Here is a 21,385-nt window from a genome sequence, read left to right as displayed (position 1 = left end):
TTCTGGACGTCAAGCCTTTATCGGATGTGTCATTTTCAAATATATTCTCCCATACTGTAGGGATCCTTTTTGTTCTATTGATGGTGTCTTTTGCTGTACAGAAGCTTTTCAGCTTAATATAGTCCCACTTACTCATTTTTGCTGTTGTTTTCCTTGCCTGGGGAGATATGTTCAAGAAGAGGTCACTCATGTTTATGTCTAAGAGGTTTTTGCCTATGTTTTCTTCCAAGAGTTTAATGGTTTCATGACTTACATTCAGGTCTTTGATCCATTTTGAGTTTACTTTTGTATATGGGTTAGACAATGGTCCAGTTTCATTCTCCTACATGTAGCTGTCCAGTTTTTCCAGCACCACCTGTTGAAGAGACTGTCATCTCGCCATTGTATGTCCATGGCTCCTTTATCAAATATTAATTGACCATATATGTCTGGGTTAATGTCTGGATTCTCTAGTCTGTTCCATTGCTCTGTGGCTCTGTTCTTGTGCCAGTACCAAATTGTCTTGATTACTATGGCTTTATAGTAGAGCCTGAAGTTGGGGAGTGAGATCCCCCCTACTTTATTCTTCTTTCTCAGGATTGCCTTGGCTGTTTGGGGTCTTTGGTGTTTCCATATGAATTTTTGAATTATTTGTTCCAGTTCATTGAAGAATGTTGCTGGTAGTTTCATAGGGATTGCATCAAATCTGTATATTGCTTTGGGCAGGATGGCCATTTTGACGATATTAATTCTTCCTAGACATGAGCATGGGGTGCATTTCCATCTGTTAGTGTCCCCTTTAATTTCTCTTAAGAGTGACTTGTAGTTTTCAGAGTATAAGTCTTTCACTTCTTTGGTTAGGTTTATTCCTAGGTATTTTATTTTTTTTGATGCACTTGTGAATGGAGTTGTTTTCCTGATTTCTCTTTCTGTTGGTTCATTGTTAGTATATAGGAAAGCCACAGATTTCTGTGTGTTGATTTTGTATCCTGCAACTTTGCTGTATTCCGATATCAGTTCTAGTAGTTTTGGGGTGGAGTCTTTAGGGTTTTTTATGTACAGTATCATGTTATCTGCAAATAGTGACAGTTTAACTTCTTCTTTACCAATCTGGATTCCTTGTATTTCTTTATTTTGTCTGATTGCCATGGCTAGGACCTCCAGTACTATGTTAAATAACAGTGGAGAGAGTGGGCATCCCTGTCTAGTTCCCGATCTCAGAGGAAATGCTTTCAGCTTCTCGCTGTTCAATATAATGTTGGCTGTGGGTTTATCATAGATGGCCTTTATTATGTTGAGGTACTTGCCCTCTATTCCCATTTTGCTGAGAGTTTTTAACATGAATGGATGTTGAACTTTGTCAAATGCTTTTTCAGCATCTGTGGAGATCATCATGTGGTTTTTGTCTTTCTTTTTGTTGATGTGGTGGATGATGTTGATGGACTTTCGAATGTTGTGCCATCCTTGCATCCCTGGGATGAATCCCACTTGGTCATGGTGTATGATCCTTTTGATGTATTTTTGAATTCGGTTTGCTAAAATTTTGTTGAGTATTTTTGCATCTACGTTCATCAGGGATATTGGTCTGTAGTTTTCTTTTTTGTTGGGGTCTTTGCCTGGTTTTGGTATTAGGGTGATGTTAGCTTCATAGAATGAGTTTGGGAGTATCCCCTCCTCCTCTATTTTTTGGAAAACTTTAAGGAGAATGGGTATTATGTCTTCCCTGTATGTCTGATAAAATTCCGAGGTAAATCCATCTGGCCCGGGGGTTTTGTTCTTTGGTAGTTTTTTGATTACCTCTTCAATTTCTTTGCTGATAATTGGTCTGTTTAGATTTTCTGTTTCTTCCTGGGTCAATCTTGGAAGGTTGTATTTTTCTAGGAAGTTGTCCATTTCTCCTAGGTTTCCCAGCTTGTTAGCATATAGGTTTTCATAGTATTCTCCAATAATTCTTTGCATTTCCGTGGGGTTCGTCGTGATTTTTCCTTTCTCGTTTCTGATACTGTTGATTTGTGTTGACTCTCTTTTCTTCTTAATAAGTCTGGCTAGAGGCTTATCTATTTTGTTTATTTTCTCAAAGAACCAGCTCTTGGTTTCATTGATTTTTGCTATTGTTTTATTCTTCTCAATTTTATTTATTTCTTCTCTGATCTTTATTATGTCCCTCCTTCTGCTGACCTTAGGCCTCCTCTGTTCTTCTTTTTCCAATTTCGATAATTGTGACATTAGACCATTCATTTGGGTTTGCTCTTCCTTTTTTAAATATGCTTGGATTGCTATATACTTTCCTCTTAAGACTGCTTTTGCTGTGTCCCACAGAAGTTGGGGCTTAGTGTTGTTGTTGTCATTTGTTTCCATATATTGCTGGATCTCCATTTTGATTTGGTCATTGATCCATTGATTATTTAGGAGCATGTTGTTAAGCCTCCATGTGTTTGTGAGCCTCTTTGCTTTCTTTGTACAGTTTATTTCTAGTTTGATGCCTTTGTGGTCTGAAAAGTTGGTTGGTAGGATTTCAATCTTTTGGAATTTTCTGAGGCTCTTTTTGTGGCCTAGTATGTGGTCTATTCTGGAGAATGTTCCATGTGCACTTGAGAAGAATGTATATCCTGCTGCTTTTGGATGTAGAGTTCTATAGATGTCTATTAGGTCCATCTGCTCTACTGTGTTGTTCAGTGCTTCCATGTCCTTACTTATTTTCTGCCCAGTTGATCTATCCTTTGGGGTGAGTGGTGTGTTGAAGTCTCCTAGAATGAATGCATTGCAGTCTATATCCCCCTTTAGTTCTGTTCGTATTTGTTTCACATATGCTGGTGCTCCTGTGTTGGGTGCATATATATTTAGAATGGTTATATCCTCTTGTTTGACTGAGCCCTTTATCATTATGTAGTGTCCTTCTTTATCTCTTGTTACTTTCTTTGTTTTGAAGTCTATTTTGTCTGATATTAGTACTGCAACCCCTGCTTTCTTCTCACTGTTGTTTGCCTGAAATATGTTTTTCCATCCCTTGACTTTTAGTCTGTACATGTCTTTGGGTTTGAGGTGAGTTTCTTGTAAGCAGCATATAGATGGGTCTTGCTTTTTTATCCATTCTGTTACTCTGTGTCTTTTGATTGCTGCATTCAACCCATTAACATTTAGGGTGACTATTGAAAGATATGTACTTATTGCCATTGCAGGCTTTAAATTCGTGGTTACCAAAGGTTCAAGGTTAGCCTCTTTAGTATCTTACTGCCTAACTTAGCTCGCTTATTGAGCTGTTATATACACTGTCTGGAGATTCTTTTCTTCTCTCCCTTCTTGTTCCTCCTCCTCGATTCTTCATATGTTGGGTGTTTTGTGCTGTGCTCTTTCTAGGAGTGCTCCCATCTAGAGCAGTCCCTGTAAGATGTTCTGTAGAGGTGGTTTGTGGAAAGCAAATTCCCTCAGCTTTTGTTTGTCTGGGAATTGTTTAATCCCACCGTCATATTTGAATGATAGTCGTGCTGGATACAGTATCCTTGGTTCAAGGCCCTTCTGTTTCATTGTATTAAATATATCATGCCATTCTCTTCTGGCCTGTAGGGTTTCTGTTGAGAAATCTGATGTTAGCCTGATGGGTTTCCCTTTATAGGTGACCTTTTTCTCTCTAGCTGCCTTTAACACTCTTTCCTTGTCCTTGATCTTTGCCATTTTAATTGTTATGTGTCTTGGTGGTGTCCTTCTTGGATCCTTTCTGTTGGGGGTTCTGTGTATTTCCGTGGTCTGTTCGATTATTTCCTCCCCCAGTGTGGGGAAGTTTTCAGCAATTATTTCTTCTAAGATACTTTCCATCTCTTTTCCTCTCTCTTCTTCTTCTGGGACACCTATAATAGGGATATTGTTCCTTTTGGATTGGTCACACAGTTCTCTTAATATTGTTTCATTCCTGGAGATCCTTTTGTCTCTCTCTATGTCAGCTTCTATGCGTTCCTGTTCTCTGATTTCAATTCCATCAATGGCCTCTTGCATTCTATCCATTCTGCTTATAAACCCTTCCAGAGTTTGTTTCATTTCTGCGATCTCCTTTCTGGCATCTGTGATCTCCTTCCGGACTTCATCCCATTTCTCTTGCGTATTTCTCTGCATCTCTGTCAGCATGTTTATGATTCTTATTTTGAATTCTTTGTCAGGAAGACTGGTTAGGTCTGTCTCCTTCTCTGGTGTTGTGTCTGTGATCTTTGTCTGCCTGTAGCTTTGCCTTTTCGTGGTGATAGGAATAGTCTGCAGAGCTGGGACGAGTGACGGCTGGAAGGACTTCCCTTCTTGTTGGTTTGTGGCCCTCCTCTCCTGGGAGAACAGCGACCTCTAGTGGCTTGTGCTGCGCAGCTGCGCGCAGACAGGGTTTCTGCTTCCTGCCCGGCTGCTATGGAGTTTATCTCCGCTGTTGCTGTGGGCGTGGCCTGGCTCGGGCAGCTACTCCAAAATGGTGGAGTCGCATTGGAGCAGGAGCTGCTGGGAGGGTATTTATCTCCGTAAGGGGCTTCCCTGCTCCCTGCAGCCCAGGGGTTAGGGTGCCCAGAGATCCCCAGATTCCCTACCTCTGGATTAAGTGACCCGCCCTGCCCCTTTAAGACTTCCAAAAAGCACCCGCCAAAACAAAACAATGACCACCAAAAAAAAAAAGAAAAAAATTTTTAAATTGAAAAAAAAAAAATTTTTAATTAAAAAAAAAAGTCGTCGCTCGTTTTTCTTTATTCTCCGGTGCCAGCCTCAGGCCTCTGATAACCGGTCTTTCTGCCCTGTTTCCCTAGTATTGGGGTCCCTATCCCTTTAAGACTTCCAAAAAGCGCTCGCCAAAACAAAACAGCGAAAAAGCAAAAAAAAAAAAAAAAATGGTCGCGCGCTTTTCTTATGTCCTCCGGCGCCCAGACTCCAGTGCCCGCTCACTGTTCTTGCTGCCCTGTTTTCCCAGTATCCAGGGCCCTGCACTCTGGCCCGGATGGCTGGGGCTTGGTGTTCGGCAGTCCTGGGCTCCGTCTCCCTCCCGCTCTGCCTTTTCTTCTCCCGCCGGGAGCTGGGGGGAGGGGTGCTCGGCTCCCGCCGGGCCGGGGCTTGAATCTTACCCCCTTCATGAGGCGCTGGGTTCTCTCAGGTGCGGACGTGGTCTGGATATTGTCCTGTGTCCTCTGGTCTTTATTCTAGGAAGGGTTGTCTTTGTTATATTTTCATAGATGTATGTTGTTTTGGGAGGAGATTTCCGCTGCTCTACTCACGCCGCCATCTTCCGCCGATACAGTTAATATTTTTGTGTATTTATTTTAGCAGAGTCATGTTAATGGTAAAATTTCTGACTTTTCATTTATGTGTTTTGCCCTTTATCTTCTTAGGTGGCCTTGGAGGACTTGCAGGTCTGAGTAGCTTGAGTTTGAATACTACCAACTTCTCTGAACTACAAAGCCAGATGCAGTGGGAACTTATGTCTAATCCCGAAATGATGGTCCAGATCATGGAGAATCCTTTTGTCCAGAGCATGCTTTCAAATCCTGACCGCATGAGGCAGTTAATTACAGCCAATCTGCAAATGCAGCAGTTGATACAGAGAAATCCAGAAATTAGTCATATGCTGAATAATCCAGATATTATGAGACAAGTATGTGGAAAGTTCTTTTAGTTTATTTAGCTAAAAAATTATATACTTAATTTTTTTGTGATGTATATTAGTATAGTCCTATATATATGGCTAAGCTAAAAAAAAACAAACTAATCTTTGTTCAGAAAAACTTACAGTATTGATTTTGACTATTTGTACTTTCAATTTTCTGCTATTCTTTAATGATCTTTATAAACAGTTATTTTGCAGATTTAGGAAACAGAGACCAGTTCAGGAGATGAGCATTTGTTCATAATAGTGCTTCTTTCTTGATGTTATTAAATGTTAGCTTGCTTCTTGAGATTAAAGCAACAGGAATTGTTTTCTAATTTAAATATTGAGGACTGCTAATCATAGAATTAGAAAACTTATGAAATTAGCTGTGGCAATTAATAGGTAAAGTGATTCATGTATATTTCAGTGTCCTTTTTTATGGATATCTTTTTCTTAGACATTGGAACTTGCCAGGAATCCAGCAATGATGCAGGAAATGATGAGAAACCAGTACCAAGCCTTGAGCAACTTAGAAAGCATCCCTGGGGGATACAATGCTTTACGGCGCATGTACACTGATATTCAGGAACCAATGCTGAGTGCTGCACAAGAACAGGTGATGATACTGGAGCTGAGGTCATGCCATGGAGTAGCGCCTGTTCTGTGCGATTAAGGGGCACTTTTACATGGAGAATGCAGTTTGCATTTAAAAAGTTCCTTATCTGTTACTTAAAACAAAAGCTAATTCTTTATGGTTTTGTGTTTTTTACTACAGTTTGGTGATAATCCATTTGCTTCGTTAGTGAGCAATACATCTTCAGGTGAAGGTAGTCAACCTTCCCGTACAGAAAACAGAGATCCATTACCCCATCCATGGGCTCCTCAGGCTTCCCAGAGTTCATCAGCTTCCAGTGGTACCACCAGTGCTGTCGGGGGCACTGGTGGTGGTAATGCCAGTGGTGCTGCTGGGCAGAGTTCTACTGCATCAACTTTGGGTCCTGGAGTAGGAGGTATGCTCATAGCAGCTCATGCTTGCTTTCTTTGTTGTCCTTGCTAATTTGAATAATGAAAAGCCTTTCTCACACTGTTTCTCTCTGTGCTTTTGTGTATGTATCATGAGTAGTTTTCATGAACTATTTTTCTACATTGCAAGGTTGTTTTTGTTGTTTTAAAGGAACTTTAAATATGTAATGATTAGTATTAATCACTTGTGTGCATTGCAGTGGAAAGGGCTAAAGATTTCCAGAGGCAGTTTTGTGTTTTTATTATAGGGTAGTTTGGGAGAAGTAGGTGACAGTCGCATTTCAACAGTCAGAAAACTGAAGTGCAGTGGGAACAAGGTTACCTATGTATTTACTGCTGAAGCATGTTTCCTGGCTTCCATCTAGTTTTGTATTATAGACAATCAGCAGATTCTCAAACTCCATTCCTGAGACCAGGGCTAAACTTGCTGCATCAGGACACCTACTACATTTGTTAAAAATCAGATATTCTCTAGTCTTAACCTCAGACCTCTTGGATCAGAATCTTCCACAGCGGGGTTTAAGATCTGTGTTTATGTAAGACAGCGGAGGTTAGGAACTTACTTTTGGTCCTTTTTTTGTAGACAAGACTCAATAAATGGCTGCCTTTTTAAAAAAACTTCACTATTTACATGCTAAGAATTAGGTCCAAAATCAGTAGAGTGATGATTTTTATTTTAGTCCTAATGCTTGGCATGAAAATAAGAAGAAACAAAAGAATGGAGCCACTTACCTAAGGTTAGAGAAACTGGATATATTTTAAAAGATGGCTATGTTTTGGCAGAGAAAGTAGACAGATGAGATTCTGGATGAGGAATTTTTTAAAATGCATTACAGAGAGAAGAAACCAGAATGGGGAGAGGAATTGCTTTTCACAGTGGTAAATATTTCATAAAATACAGTGGGTATCACAAGGTTTCTGCATATAATACACGTTTTAAGAAAATAGAAGTAGTACCATTTTAAAAGATTGAGATATAACTGACATTGAACATCATATAGTTTCAGGTATACAATGTAATGATTCATTATTTGTATACAATCCTTGAAAAATATGGATTAGGGACACCAACCCCCTGAGCAGTTCAAAATCTGCATGTAACTTTTAACTCCCCTAAAACTTAACTGCTAATAGCCTACCATTCACTGGAAACCTTACCAGGAACATCAACAGATAACACATTTTGTATGTTACATATAATGTACACTGTATCTTTTTTTTAATTAAGGTATTATTGATATACACTCCTATGAAGATTTCACATGAAAAAACAATGTGGTTACTACATTCACTCATATTATCATGTCTCCCCTATACCCTATTGCAGTCATTGCCCATCAGTGTAGTAAGATGCCAGAGTCACTATTTGCCTTCTCTGTGCTACACTGTCTTCCCCATGATTCCCCCCACACCATGTGTACACTGTGTTTTTAAAGCAAGCTAGCTAGACAAAATATTTTTTCAAGTTGTCTCAAATCACAGATTTTCCAATATATTTATTGAAAAAAATCCACATGTAAGCTCAAATCTGTGTTATTCAAGGGTCAACTATATTGCAGAATGATCCACACATTGAGTCTAGTTAATATCCAAAGTAATGCCATTTTTAAATCAAGAAAAAAGATCATCCTGCTCTTTATTTTCCTTACTGCTTACTTGTTTCTTGTTAACAATCTTTTGAGAGAGATGCTTATTCATATTTTAGTCATAGAGCAGAGAGAGCAAAGATTTAATCAGATTTCCTAATCTGTAAGTGCATTGCTTTTTTTCCTGTAGCATGGTTGTTTTCAGCAAAAACTTTTCAAATAAAAAATCAGTTTTGTAACTTTTTACTCATTTTTTATTTAATAGTTTGATATTCTACTTAAAATTTCACGTTAATGTTTCCATCAAAGGAAAATAAGAAACAGCAAAAATTATGTACTTTGCTGGTCTAACAGATTGTTAGCATATTTGTACATTATTTTAATAGTAAATATGGAATTCTTAACTTGTTTCTTTTGCCTTGTAAGCACTTACTCTAAAAGATAAAATATTACTTAGAGAAGGTGTCAGCAAACTTTCCTTACATAGGACTAGGGGTTATACTTTATTTTGGCTTTGCAGGACAAGAGGCAAAATCAAGAATGTTATATTAGGAAAGAAAACAAAATTCCATAAGTTTTTTTAATTGATGAGTTAAAATATAATAAGAATTATATTTCCTTAAGTATTATGGAATTCCTTCTTAGGGATGGCATTTTGCAAAATTTATGTTCATGGTGTTTCTTATAGTCAAAATCAATTGCTTATGTTTACCTGTTAGTACTGATATGTAATGAGTTGTATTTATTTCAATCAGATATGTACTCATTCCAGAAATACATGATCTTAATAGCCTATTCAGTTAGAAAACATCCCTAAGATTCTCTTAGATTTCTTCTTTCCTTTTAGCATGTCATTGCAGATTAATCCCTTCTAGTTGAAGAGTCAGGTGATAGCACTCCACCTGCACAGTTGAATGAATTTTGAAATGTGGAAGATTTTGCACTTGAAGTGAGGTCCAAAGAAGTACTGCTGGAACAGTACTGTGAGCTCAAAAGTATATCTACTGCAAATCTGTGAGAATGGGGATCTTGTTTTAACTTCTGGCAGCAAGAGGATGTATATAGCAGCTTGACAATTTCAGTGTGAATCACAAACTGTGTTCACTTGTTGAAATGACTTTATCACAGCATGGGTTTTGCATGTGAATGCCTTTTTGCCTGTGCTTTTGGGTTGAATTCATTGAGAAACTTTATCTCTCTAGCAAAGGTAATTTCCATGGTTATTTCAGTGTTTGATAATGGTGGTTGAGTGGTTCACAAGAATTTCAGTCATAGCCCTGAGCTAAAATATATTGCAGTAAAGCTACCTCTGTTAAGCCATGAAACTGCTGTGTAGTTACACAAATTCAGGATTTTTCTGACGAAAATTCGTGGTATTGACTATGGCTAAGTTCATAAAAGTGAATGATATTCACCATGGACACTCCTACTCGTTGACTAGCATGATAGTTCAGAATATTTTCCAGAGTACCTACTGGTGAGCAACACAGTGAATAACCATAGTCTTTATGGGGGTTTTTTTGGGTTTTTTTTCCTGGATAATTATTTTTTATGGAAGGGTATTTGACACACAGTATTACATTAGTTTCAGGTGTACAACACAGTGATTGAACATTTATATACATGATAATTCTAGGTACCAGCTATCACCATACCAAGTTTTTACAATATTTTGACTATATTCCTTATGCTATACATTACATCCCGGTTACTTATTTATTTTACAATTGGAAGTGTGTTTATATATATATATTTTTGTGTGTGTGTGTGTTTGTGTGTGTGAGGGCATCTCTCATATTTATTGATCAAATGGTTGTTAACAACAATAAAATTCTATATAGGGGGGTCAATGCTCAATGCACAATCATTAATCCACCCCAAGCCTAATTTTCGTCAGTCTCCAATCTTCTGATGCATAACGAACAAGTTCTTACATGGAGTACAAATTCTTACATAGTGAATAAGTTACATGGTGAACAGTACAAGGGCAGTCATCACAGAAGCTTTCGGTTTTATTCATGCATTATGAACTATAAGCAGTCAGTTAAAATATGAATATTCATTTGATTTTTATACTTGATTTATATGTGAATACCACATTTCTCTCTTTATTATTATTATTTTTAATAAAATGCTGAAGTGGTAGGTAGATACAAGATAAAGGTAGAAAACATAGTTTAGTGTTGTAAGAGAGCAAATGTATATGATCAGGTGTGTGCCTGTAGACTATGTGTTAATCCAAGCTAGACAAGGGCAATAAAACATCCACGTATGCAGAAGATTTCTCTCAGAACAGGAGGGGGGAGGTTCTAAGCCTCACCTCTGTTGATCCCCATTTTCTCACCTGATGACCCCCTGCGACTGTGCCTGTCTTAGGTTGTTCCTCCCTTGAGGAATCTTACCCGTCTCTGGCTAACCAGTCATCTTCTGGGGCCATACAGGGAAATGTAAAGTTGGTAAGTGAGAGAGAAGCCTTATTGTTTGAAAAGGTTAGCTTTTTACTTCTTTGCATATTTATGCCCTGTGGCTTCTATGCCCAGCATTTGTCTTGAGGTGTCTTTACCACTTGGAAGAATTATGATACTCGGTAAATTCGACATGTGGCACGAGTTCTATTTAAAGGTTGTGATTAGGTAGGAAGAAGAAAAGCTATAGAAGTAGCAGGCAGAAGAAAACCTGGGAAGATTGATTATTTCTTTGACATATCTTCTTGTAGAGTAACTTCAGCATGGATAGGTTTTAAACTACTAATTAAATTGTGCACACACATTAACATAATAGGAATATAGTTACCTAACCAAAGCATACCTGTAATTACCAGCCATCTCCAGTGAAACCAAGAAAACCAGTTAGGCACCTTAGGCATTTGTGAAAACTTATCTATGATATGGTGGATATTGTCCGACTGAACTTGAACAGTCTGAGAGAATTCAGATAAATTAAAACAACCCATTCCTGGGGACTGTTCACATCCCATATGTTCTTTTAACAGTAAATAGTCTGTGGTTGTAAGATTTTGGAGCGCTACAATTTGCACTTCTCCTAATTCTTGGTTGAGTTCCAACAGTATAGATCCAGTCAAATTTGTTGTTTTACTGTATGCACAGGCCAGCTTAGATATCTCCTTCTTCATTCCCATGGCAAGTCCAGGAATTGGTGGGATGAGTGCATCTACACCTGTGGCAGTGCGTGGATCTTTGTTGGGGTTTTTTTTGCTGATCATCTTCTGGCATGAGTCTTCCCGAGAGTGCTGATGTTGGAAGTTCTTTTTCATATCGTATCTTAGTTCATTTTCGGGGTAGCCAAACTAGGCTTTGATCCTCTGTATAAACACAAACAGACCCTTTGCCTACACTTTTATATGCCTTTTATATCATTGTGTAGAACTCATTGGAGGTTACCACACAGGAACTGCTTTTTTTTTTTTATCATTGATCTACACTTACATGACGAACACTTTGTTTACAAGGCTCTCCCCGATGCCAGGTCCCCCCTATATACCCCTTTACAGTCACTGTCCATCAGCATAGCAAAATGTTGTAGAATCACTACTTGTCTTCTCTGTGTTGTACAGCCCTCCACTTTCTCCCACCCCCCTATGAATGCTAATCTTCATACCCCCCTTTTTCTACCTCCCCTTATCCCTCCCTCCCCACCCATCCTCCCCAGTCCCTTTCCCTTTGGTACCTGTTAGTCCATTCTTGAGTTCTGTGATTCTGCTGCTGTTTTGTTCCTTCAGTTTTTCCTTTGTTCTTATACTCCCACAGATGAGTGAAATCATTTGGTATTTATCTTTCTCTGCTTGGCTTGTTTCACTGAGCATAATACCCTCCAGCTCCATCCATGTTGCTGCAAATGGTAGGATTTTCCCTTTTCTTATGGCTGAGTAGTATTCCATTGTGTATATGTACCACATCTTCTTTATCCATTCATCTATAAATGGACATTTAGGTTGCTTCCAATTCTTGGCTATTGTAAATAGTGCTGTGATAAACATAGGGGTGCATTGGTCTTTCTCATACTTGATTGCTGCATTCTTAGGGTAAATTCCTAGGAGTGCAATTCCTGGGTCAAATGGTATGTCTGTTTTGAGCATTTTGATGTACCTCCATACTGCTTTCCACAATGGTTGAACAAGTTTACATTCCCACCAGCAGTGTAGGAGGGTTCCCCTTTCTCCACAGCCTCGCCAACATTTGTTGTTGTTTGTCTTTTGGATGGCAGCCATCCTTACTGGTATGAGGTGATACCTCATTGTAGTTTTAATTTGCATTTCTCTGATAATTAGTGATGTGGAGCATCTTTTCATTTGTCTGTTGGCCATCTGTATTTCTTTTTTGGAGAACCGTCTGTTCAGTTCCTCTGCCCATTTTTTAATTGGGTTATTTGTTTTTTGTTTGTTGAGGTGTGTGAGCTCTTTATATATTCTGGACGTTAAGCCTTTATCAGATGTGTCATTTTCAAATATATTCTCCCATACTGTAGGGTTCCTTTTTGTGCTATTGATGGTGTCTTTTGCTGTACAGAAGCTTTTCAGCTTAATATAGTCCCACTTACTCATTTTTGCTGTTGTTTTCCTTGCCCAGGGAGATATGTTCAAGAAGAGGTCACTCATGTTTATGTCTAAGAGGTTTTTGCCTATGTTTTTTTCCAAGAGTTTAATGGTTTCGTGACTTACATTCAGGTCTTTGATCCATTTTGAGTTTACTTTTGTATATGGGGTTAGACAATGGTCCAGTTTCATTCTCCTACATGTAGCTGTCCAGTTTTGCCAGCACCATCTGTTGAAGAGACTGTCATTTCGCCATTGTATGTCCATGGCTCCTTTATCAAATATTAATTGACCATATATGTCTGGGTTAATGTCTGGATTCTCTAGTCTGTTCCATTGGTCTGTGGCTCTGTTCTTGTGCCAGTACCAAATTGTCTTGATTACTATGGCTTTATAGTAGAGCCTGAAGTTGGGGAGTGAGATCCCCCCTACTTTATTCTTCTTTCTCAGGATTGCCTTGGCTGTTTGGGGTCTTTGGTGTTTCCATATGAATTTTTGAATTATTTGTTCCAGTTCATTGAAGAATGTTGCTGGTAGTTTCATAGGGATTGCATCAAATCTGTATATTGCTTTGGGCAGGATGGCCATTTTGACGATATTAATTCTTCCTAGACATGAGCATGGGGTGCATTTCCATCTGTTAGTGTCCCCTTTAATTTCTCTTAAGAGTGACTTGTAGTTTTCAGAGTATAAGTCTTTCACTTCTTTGGTTAGGTTTATTCCTAGGTATTTTATTTTTTTTGATGCACTTGTGAATGGAGTTGTTTTCCTGATTTCTCTTTCTGTTGGTTCATTGTTAGTATATAGGAAAGCCACAGATTTCTGTGTGTTGATTTTGTATCCTGCAACTTTGCTGTATTCCGATATCAGTTCTAGTAGTTTTGGGGTGGAGTCTTTAGGGTTTTTTATGTACAGTATCATGTTATCTGCAAATAGTGACAGTTTAACTTCTTCTTTACCAATCTGGATTCCTTGTATTTCTTTATTTTGTCTGATTGCCATGGCTAGGACCTCCAGTACTATGTTAAATAACAGTGGAGAGAGTGGGCATCCCTGTCTAGTTCCCGATCTCAGAGGAAATGCTTTCAGCTTCTCGCTGTTCAATATAATGTTGGCTGTGGGTTTATCATAGATGGCCTTTATTATGTTGAGGTACTTGCCCTCTATTCCCATTTTGCTGAGAGTTTTTAACATGAATGGATGTTGAACTTTGTCAAATGCTTTTTCAGCATCTGTGGAGATCATCATGTGGTTTTTGTCTTTCTTTTTGTTGATGTGGTGGATGATGTTGATGGACTTTCGAATGTTGTGCCATCCTTGCATCCCTGGGATGAATCCCACTTGGTCATGGTGTATGATCCTTTTGATGTATTTTTGAATTCGGTTTGCTAAAATTTTGTTGAGTATTTTTGCATCTACGTTCATCAGGGATATTGGTCTGTAGTTTTCTTTTTTGTTGGGGTCTTTGCCTGGTTTTGGTATTAGGGTGATGTTAGCTTCATAGAATGAGTTTGGGAGTATCCCCTCCTCCTCTATTTTTTGGAAAACTTTAAGGAGAATGGGTATTATGTCTTCCCTGTATGTCTGATAAAATTCCGAGGTAAATCCATCTGGCCCGGGGGTTTTGTTCTTTGGTAGTTTTTTGATTACCTCTTCAATTTCTTTGCTGATAATTGGTCTGTTTAGATTTTCTGTTTCTTCCTGGGTCAATCTTGGAAGGTTGTATTTTTCTAGGAAGTTGTCCATTTCTCCTAGGTTTCCCAGCTTGTTAGCATATAGGTTTTCATAGTATTCTCTAATAATTCTTTGTATTTCTGCGGGGTTCATCGTGATTTTTCCTTTCTCATTTCTGATACTGTTGATTTGTGTTGACTCTCTTTTCTTCTTAATAAGTCTGGCTAGAGACTTATCTATTTTGTTTATTTTCTCGAAGAACCAGCTCTTGTTTTCATTGATTTTTGCTATTGTTTCATTCTTCTCAATTTTATTTAGTTCTTCTCTGATCTTTATTATGTCCCTCCTTCTGCTGACCTTAGGCCTCATCTGTTCTTCTTTTTCCACTTTCGATAATTGTGACATTAGACTGTTCATTTGGGCTTGTTCTTCCTTTTTTATATATGCCTGGATTGCTATATACTTTCCTCTTAAGACTGCTTTTGCTGTGTCCCACAGAAGTTGGGGCTTAGTGTTGTTGTTGTCATTTGTTTCCATATATTGCTGGATCTCCATTTTGATTTGGTCATTGATCCATTGATTATTTAGGAGCGTGTTGTTTAGCCTCCATGTGTTTGTGAGCCTCTTTGCTTTCTTTGAACAGTTTATTTCTAGTTTTATGCCTTTGTGGTCTGAAAAGTTGGTTGGTAGGATTTCAATCTTTTGGAATTTACTGAGGCTCTTTTTGTGGCCTAGTATGTGGTCTATTCTGGGGAATGTTCCATGTGCACTTGAGAAGAATGTGTATCCTGTTGCTTTTGGATGTAGAGTTCTGTAGATGTCTATTAGGTCCATCTGTTCTAGTGTGTTGTTCAGTGTCTCTGTGTCCTTACTTATTTTCTGTCTGGTGGATCTGTCCTTTGGAGTGAGTGGTATGTTGAAGTCTCCTAGAATGAATGCATTGCATTCTATTTCCTCCTGTAGTTCTGTTAATATTTGTTTCAGGTATGTTGGTGCTCCTGTATTGGGTGCATATATATTTATAATGGTTATATCCTCTTGATGGACTGAGCCCTTTATCATTATGTAATGTCCTTCTTTGTCTTTTGTTACTTTCTTTATTTTGAAGTCTGTTTTGTCTGATACCAGAATTGCAACACCTGCTTTCTTTTCTCTGTTGTTTGCATGAAATATCTTTTTCCTTCCCTTGACTTAAGTCTGTGCATGTCTTTGGGTTTGAGGTGAGTCTCTTGTAAGCAGCATATGGATGGATCTTGCTTTTTTATCCATTCTGTTACTCTGTGTCTTTTGATTGGTGCATTCAGTCCATTTACATTTAGAGTGATTATTGAAAGGTATGTACTTATTGCCATTGCAGGCTTTAAGTTTGTGGTTACCAAAGGTTCAGGGTTAGCTTCTTTACTATCTTACTGTCTAACTTAACTCGCTTGTTGAGCTATTATAAATGCAGTCTAATGATTCTTTATTTCTCTCCCTTCTTATTCCTCCTCCTCCCTTCTTCATATGTTGGGTGTTTTGTTCTGTGCTCTTTTTAGGAATGCTCCCATCTAGAGCATTCCCTGTAGGATGCCCTGTAGAGGTGGTTTGTGGGAGGCAAATTCCCTCAACTTTTGCTTGTCTGGGAATTGTTTAATCCCTCCTTCATATTTAAATGATATTCGTGCTGGATACAGTAGTCTTGGTTCAAGGCCCTTCTGTTTCATTGCATTAAGTATATCATGCCATTCTCTTCTGGCCTGTAGGGTTTCTGTTGAGAAGTCTGATGATAGCCTGATGGGTTTTCCTTTGTAGGTAACCTTTTTTTTCTCTCTGGCTGCCTTTAATACTTTGTCCTTGTCTTTGATCTTTGCCATTTTAATTATTATGTGTCTTGGTGTTGCCCTCCTTGGATCCCTTGTCATGGGAGTTCTGTGTACCTCTGTGGTCTGAGAGGCCATTTCTTCCCCTAGTTTGGGGAAGTTTTCGGCAATTATTTCCTCGAAGACACTTTCTATCCCTTTTTCTGTCTCTTCTCCTTCTGGAATTCCTATAATGTGTATATTATTCCTTTTTGATTGGTCACTCAGCTCTCTTAAAATTCTTTCGTTCCTGGAGATCCTTTTATCTCTCTCTGCATCAGCTTCTCTGCGTTCCTGTTCTCTGTTTTCTAGTCCATTAATGGTCTCTTGCATCTCATCCATTCTGTTTTGAAGTCCTTCCAGAGCTTGTTTTATTTCTGTATTCTCGTTCCTTAGTTCTTGCATATTTCTCTGCAAGTCCATCAGCATGGTTATGACTTTTGTTTTGAATTCTTTTTCAGGGAGACTGGTTAAATCTATCTCCCCAGGTTCCTTCTCAGGGGAAGATGTAGCAGATGCCGAAGCTGTCTGGGTTAGTCTTGTCTGGATCATATTTTTTTGCCTTTTCATGTTGACAGGTGCTATTGACTGTCAGCTGGGAGGGCCAAAATTTTCACTTGCTACTGGCCTTTCTTTACTGGGACAACTGCGACCCCTTGTGGCTTATGTTGGGTAATTGCGTGTAGACTGGGTCTTTGTGTCTTGCCTGGCCGGAATGGAGGAATTTCCCTTTCTGTGGCCGTTTTGCCTTAGGCTGCTTATCTGCTTTCGCAGCGCCCGGAGGGGTAATGGATGGAGAGGGGTGGGCGGGGGGGCGCTGTTTGGCTGTTTACCTCCGTGAGGGGTCTCAGAGCTGTTGCCCAGGGGGTTAGTGCTCCCGGTTTTCCCTGTAATTTCCAGCTGGTGGACTATGACCTGTGTTGTTTCCGTCAAGCTGTTAAGTCTCTGTCCCTTTAAGACTTTCAAAAAGCCCCCACTTTTCTTTGTCACAGGGGCATCAGCTTCACCCACTCAGAGGTCTCGCTGCCCTGTTTCCCCAGTATCCAGGGCCCCCCGCCCACGCACTGTGTCTGTGATCTGGTGCGGGTGGCTGGGGCTGGGTGTTCAGCAGTCCTGGGCTCCGTCTCCCTCCCACTCTGCCTATTGTTCTCCCACTGGGAGCTGGGGGGAGGGGCGCTCGGGTCCCGCCGGGCCGGGGCTTGTATCTTACCCCCTTCGCGAGGCGCTGGGTTCTCGCTGGTGTAGCTGCAGTCTGGCCACTGTCCTGCGTTTTCTGGTCTCTCTTTTAGGACTAGTTGTGTTTGTTGTATTTTCAAAAGTATATATATTTTTGGGAGGAGATTCCCACTGTCCTACTCACGCCGCCATGTTGGCTCCACCTCTCTTTATGTTTTTTAACAAGTGATGTAATATAGTTGTCCAACTAATTCTTTTACTCCTCCATGTGTTTTTATCATAATCATATGTATACTTCTTAACAGATTCTACTTCACATTGTACTAAATTAGTGTTTTCTCAACTTTGAAAGTAATTTTGCCTATAGTTGTTCCATGTGAACTGTTTTTAGAGGTTAATTTTCAGTCACTTCAGATTTGGCATTAACTCCTCAAAGGAGCTGAGCAGTATTAGTAACATGTGTCAACTCATCAAGAACCAAGAAATACCACTCAAAATAATTTGCCTGGTTTTTATAATTCAGTATTGATATTGAGCCCAGTGTTCTTAACTCTTAACAAACTGTTCTCCCTGTGAGGCTAATAGTCTTAAATAAGTTTATTTGTTCTGGGCACATTTGGCTGTTGCAATCAAGATTTAATTAACCATGCTGATGAATCAACCCTAGTATACTGGTTTCCTTGTTTGGCAAATAAGCCACTTGGAAACTTAACTTTGGCTGTAGCTTTATTTATATTTTTCATTTTTGTAAAGAAATTTGACTGTGATGAAGTACTACATTTAAAATTTTGTATTTTTCTGACCATTGCTTTCCTGTGAGTTGAGAATACTCTGCCACATACAGCCTCTGTTGAAACTACTCATCTGTGCTTTTGTAGTGTAAAAACAACCATAGACAACAAACGAGTAGGCACAACTGTTTCAGTAAAATGTTATTCATGGATACTGAAGTTTAAATTTTATATATTTTCACATTTCATAAAATATATGTACTTCTTTAACTGCTTAAAAATGTGAAAACCATTGTAGCTTGTCAGCTGTACAAAAACAGGTCATGGGCCATATTTGCCCTACGAGCTATGTTTGTCAGCCCCTGTCTTAGAATTTTCCTGGACTCTAGAATATGGGGGAAAACTAAATTGAAACATGAGAAAATGGGAAAAACAAAAATTATTACCAAAAACAGAGCAGAATTGTATAATAAACTAGAAAAATAAATGGTAAGATTCAAATATTTTAAGCCCAATAAAACTACACTAGATGGAATAAGAGCAGAGGGAACTGAGAAAGATAATTCATGAGTTTGAGAATATATTTGAGTTTGAATATTATCTTGTCAGCAATGAGAATCTGGATATATGTTGAACAAATTAGCTCTCAAAGTTGAATTTGCATAAATTTAGCTATAGCTCTTAGGAAAAAAAAGAAAAAGGGGAAGAAAAAAGCAAGAAATAATAGTAACTAGCCCTTTACCCATTAAGTAGTTTAATTGTCACAATCACTCTATGAATTAAGTAGATGCTATTTTGTCCCATTTTACAGAAGGGGAATTGAACTGTGAAGAAGCCAGATAACTTGCCCATGGCTTTGTGGTTAGATTAGGAAAGATTAGATTTGAAACCAGGTAATCTGGCTGCAGACATCCTGTTAGTCGGCTGTATCATCTCTAAAATGTGAGAAGTTCCTGCTGTTGCACTGAGTGTCGGTTCCCTGAGTACTTGTTCCCTGAGTGAGAAGGCTTCCTTTCTTGGGCATACTGAATGCTGAATGTGATTCTAACAGTGATCCTGGAGGAAAAATTATCTCAGACTAGTTCACTTTATGGGATTTTTCACTGGTTAATTCGACTATACCTAGTTTTTATTTCTTAAGTTGACTTTAGAACCTAGCCTTTCCATTAGATGTGATTTTACTGTAAATGCAACCAGAATGTTTAAAGTCATAAGCCCTCCTTTTCTGGTTTACATTGGGTATGTAGTTTTGGCAATCTTGTCTTAAAATTCTTAGTTCAATTGATAAGTAGTATGTATACTCATCTGCAGTTGCTAAAACTGTGCCCGGTATTTTAACTTTGACTTTTTAAGACATATCTTTTCCTTGATACAATGTCTTTTTTTTTTTTAAACAAACTTTTCAGCTAGTATGTTCAATACACCAGGAATGCAGAGCTTATTGCAACAAATAACCAAAAACCCACAACTTATGCAAAATATGTTGTCTGCCCCATACATGAGAAGCATGATGCAGTCACTAAGCCAGAACCCTGACCTTGCTGCAGAAGTGAGTTTGTAATTGTATGAAAAAGAACTGTGCAGTGTGAATTGAAATAGCCTAATCAAATAATTGTGATCTTGGCACATTTGTGTGTGGTACCTTAATGCACTAGAAAAGTAGGTAAACTGCATCTCCAATTTTTTGGACAGTTTGTTTCTTTGCAGTAAGTTAATACTTCATATATAATTAAAACACCTTCATCTCCTCTATTCACTGGCTAGAAAAAGTGCATATTTACTTTGTATCTACTTAGGTTGAATGAGGAGTTGAATGCAAAAGTTTTGGATTGCTCTCTCTTGAAGATAAATTCTTCAATAAAATGTAAATCTTGAAAGTGATTAAGAACAGTGTTAATATATTTGAAATTATTTTATTAGATTACACTGATTCTGAGTAATAGTCATGTTCAAAATGGCAGTTATAAAATAGCCTGAAATTGTTTATTAAAGGCAGAGAGAGATTAGTGGGAATGGTGTTCTTATTCTTTCCATTATAGACGTCCCTCTGGCCCCAGTTAGCATACATTAATTTATTCATTTGCCAACTTGTCTCTGAAGAGACCATAACTAAGAAAATGAGTGTATTCTCAGCCCTCGCTGAACATTTAGGATCACTTCTGTCCCAATCCTGAGAGATTCTGGTATAATTACATGGGGTCTCCCCCTCCCTCACCTGTACCCCCAAACCCAACCCCAGCCCCTACACAAGTCCGTAGGTGATTCTGATGTGTACCCTTTAAATCTGTTTTGGGTTTGGAAAACATGGGAGAATGTGAATAAGCCTTGATCATCTATAGTCTATATTTGCTATTTATTAAAAATGGTTCCTGTAGAGTGTTAGGAATTTGAAATAATTTCTTTTGTAGTTTATTCCCATTTCCAAAATGTTTAAAGCTTTTAAAGTTATTCCCTTTATTATGTCAAATGAAACGGTTTTTATCTTCTGAAGCATGAACCTGTATCTATTCAAGTAGATAGATGGCTGATACCATTGAATTAAAATCCTCAGCAATAACTTTTGCCCCCTTAAAATTTGTGCAATTGGAAATAATAAGGTTTTAGGTGAATTTTTGTGTACTCTTAATTTTTCATATTGTAGGTACATTTTATGAAATATTGTTTTATTCATATGAAAATTATCAGACTGAGTTATTAGTATTAAATGCAACTTACTGATTACAGCACTTTCGTATAAAATAAGTGTGAAAATATATATGTTGAGTGATTCTACTTGTATGTTTTCAAATGTATATTTGACCAGTTAGTAATTAGCGTTGAATGTGCAGCTTGCTTTAAAATTTTGACTTTAACAAGCACATTCTCAGCCCTTTAAACTAACAATTTTACATTATGAAGTGACTTGAGCAATGCTATACAATTTTTTCCACTCTAAAGCAAAATGTCAACAAAGAATGCTAGATACGAGTTTCTTTTCAGACAATTTAGAAATGTTTGCAGTGTATTCAGGTTATGGATTAAAGTTGTGGTTTCTCTATTCTGATTTTGATTTTTAGATATTCAGAAAAGTCTTAGTGTAAGAACTATTGTTATATAAACAGTCAGTTAGGAAAATAGCCTAAAGAAATGAGAGACGATTTTCTGAGGAAGAGTAAGCTTAATATGACATGTTTTTTCAAATGACATGAATCCTGAAAGATACTGTGATGACTTACTTGATA

The 21,385-nt window shown here is 38.2% G+C and overlaps 1 protein-coding gene across 1 annotated transcript in view; it reads left to right on the top strand.

Annotated features, from left to right (window-relative positions):
- The window catches only part of LOC118931076 (ubiquilin-1-like), a 38,357-nt gene that overhangs the window by 10,540 nt on the left and 6,432 nt on the right, over nt 1-21,385 (top strand). Inside the window, exons 2-5 of the mRNA XM_057499399.1 lie at nt 5,328-5,590; nt 6,042-6,200; nt 6,360-6,594; nt 19,571-19,713. Of these exons, the coding sequence (XP_057355382.1) occupies nt 5,328-5,590; nt 6,042-6,200; nt 6,360-6,594; nt 19,571-19,713 (800 nt within the window). The remainder of the gene's footprint in view (nt 1-5,327; nt 5,591-6,041; nt 6,201-6,359; nt 6,595-19,570; nt 19,714-21,385) is intronic.

This window comes from Manis pentadactyla, chromosome 3 (assembly GCF_030020395.1).
Source record: "Manis pentadactyla isolate mManPen7 chromosome 3, mManPen7.hap1, whole genome shotgun sequence".
In the NCBI taxonomy this organism is placed as follows: domain Eukaryota; kingdom Metazoa; phylum Chordata; class Mammalia; order Pholidota; family Manidae; genus Manis; species Manis pentadactyla.
This window is presented reverse-complemented; position numbering and strand designations above follow the sequence as displayed.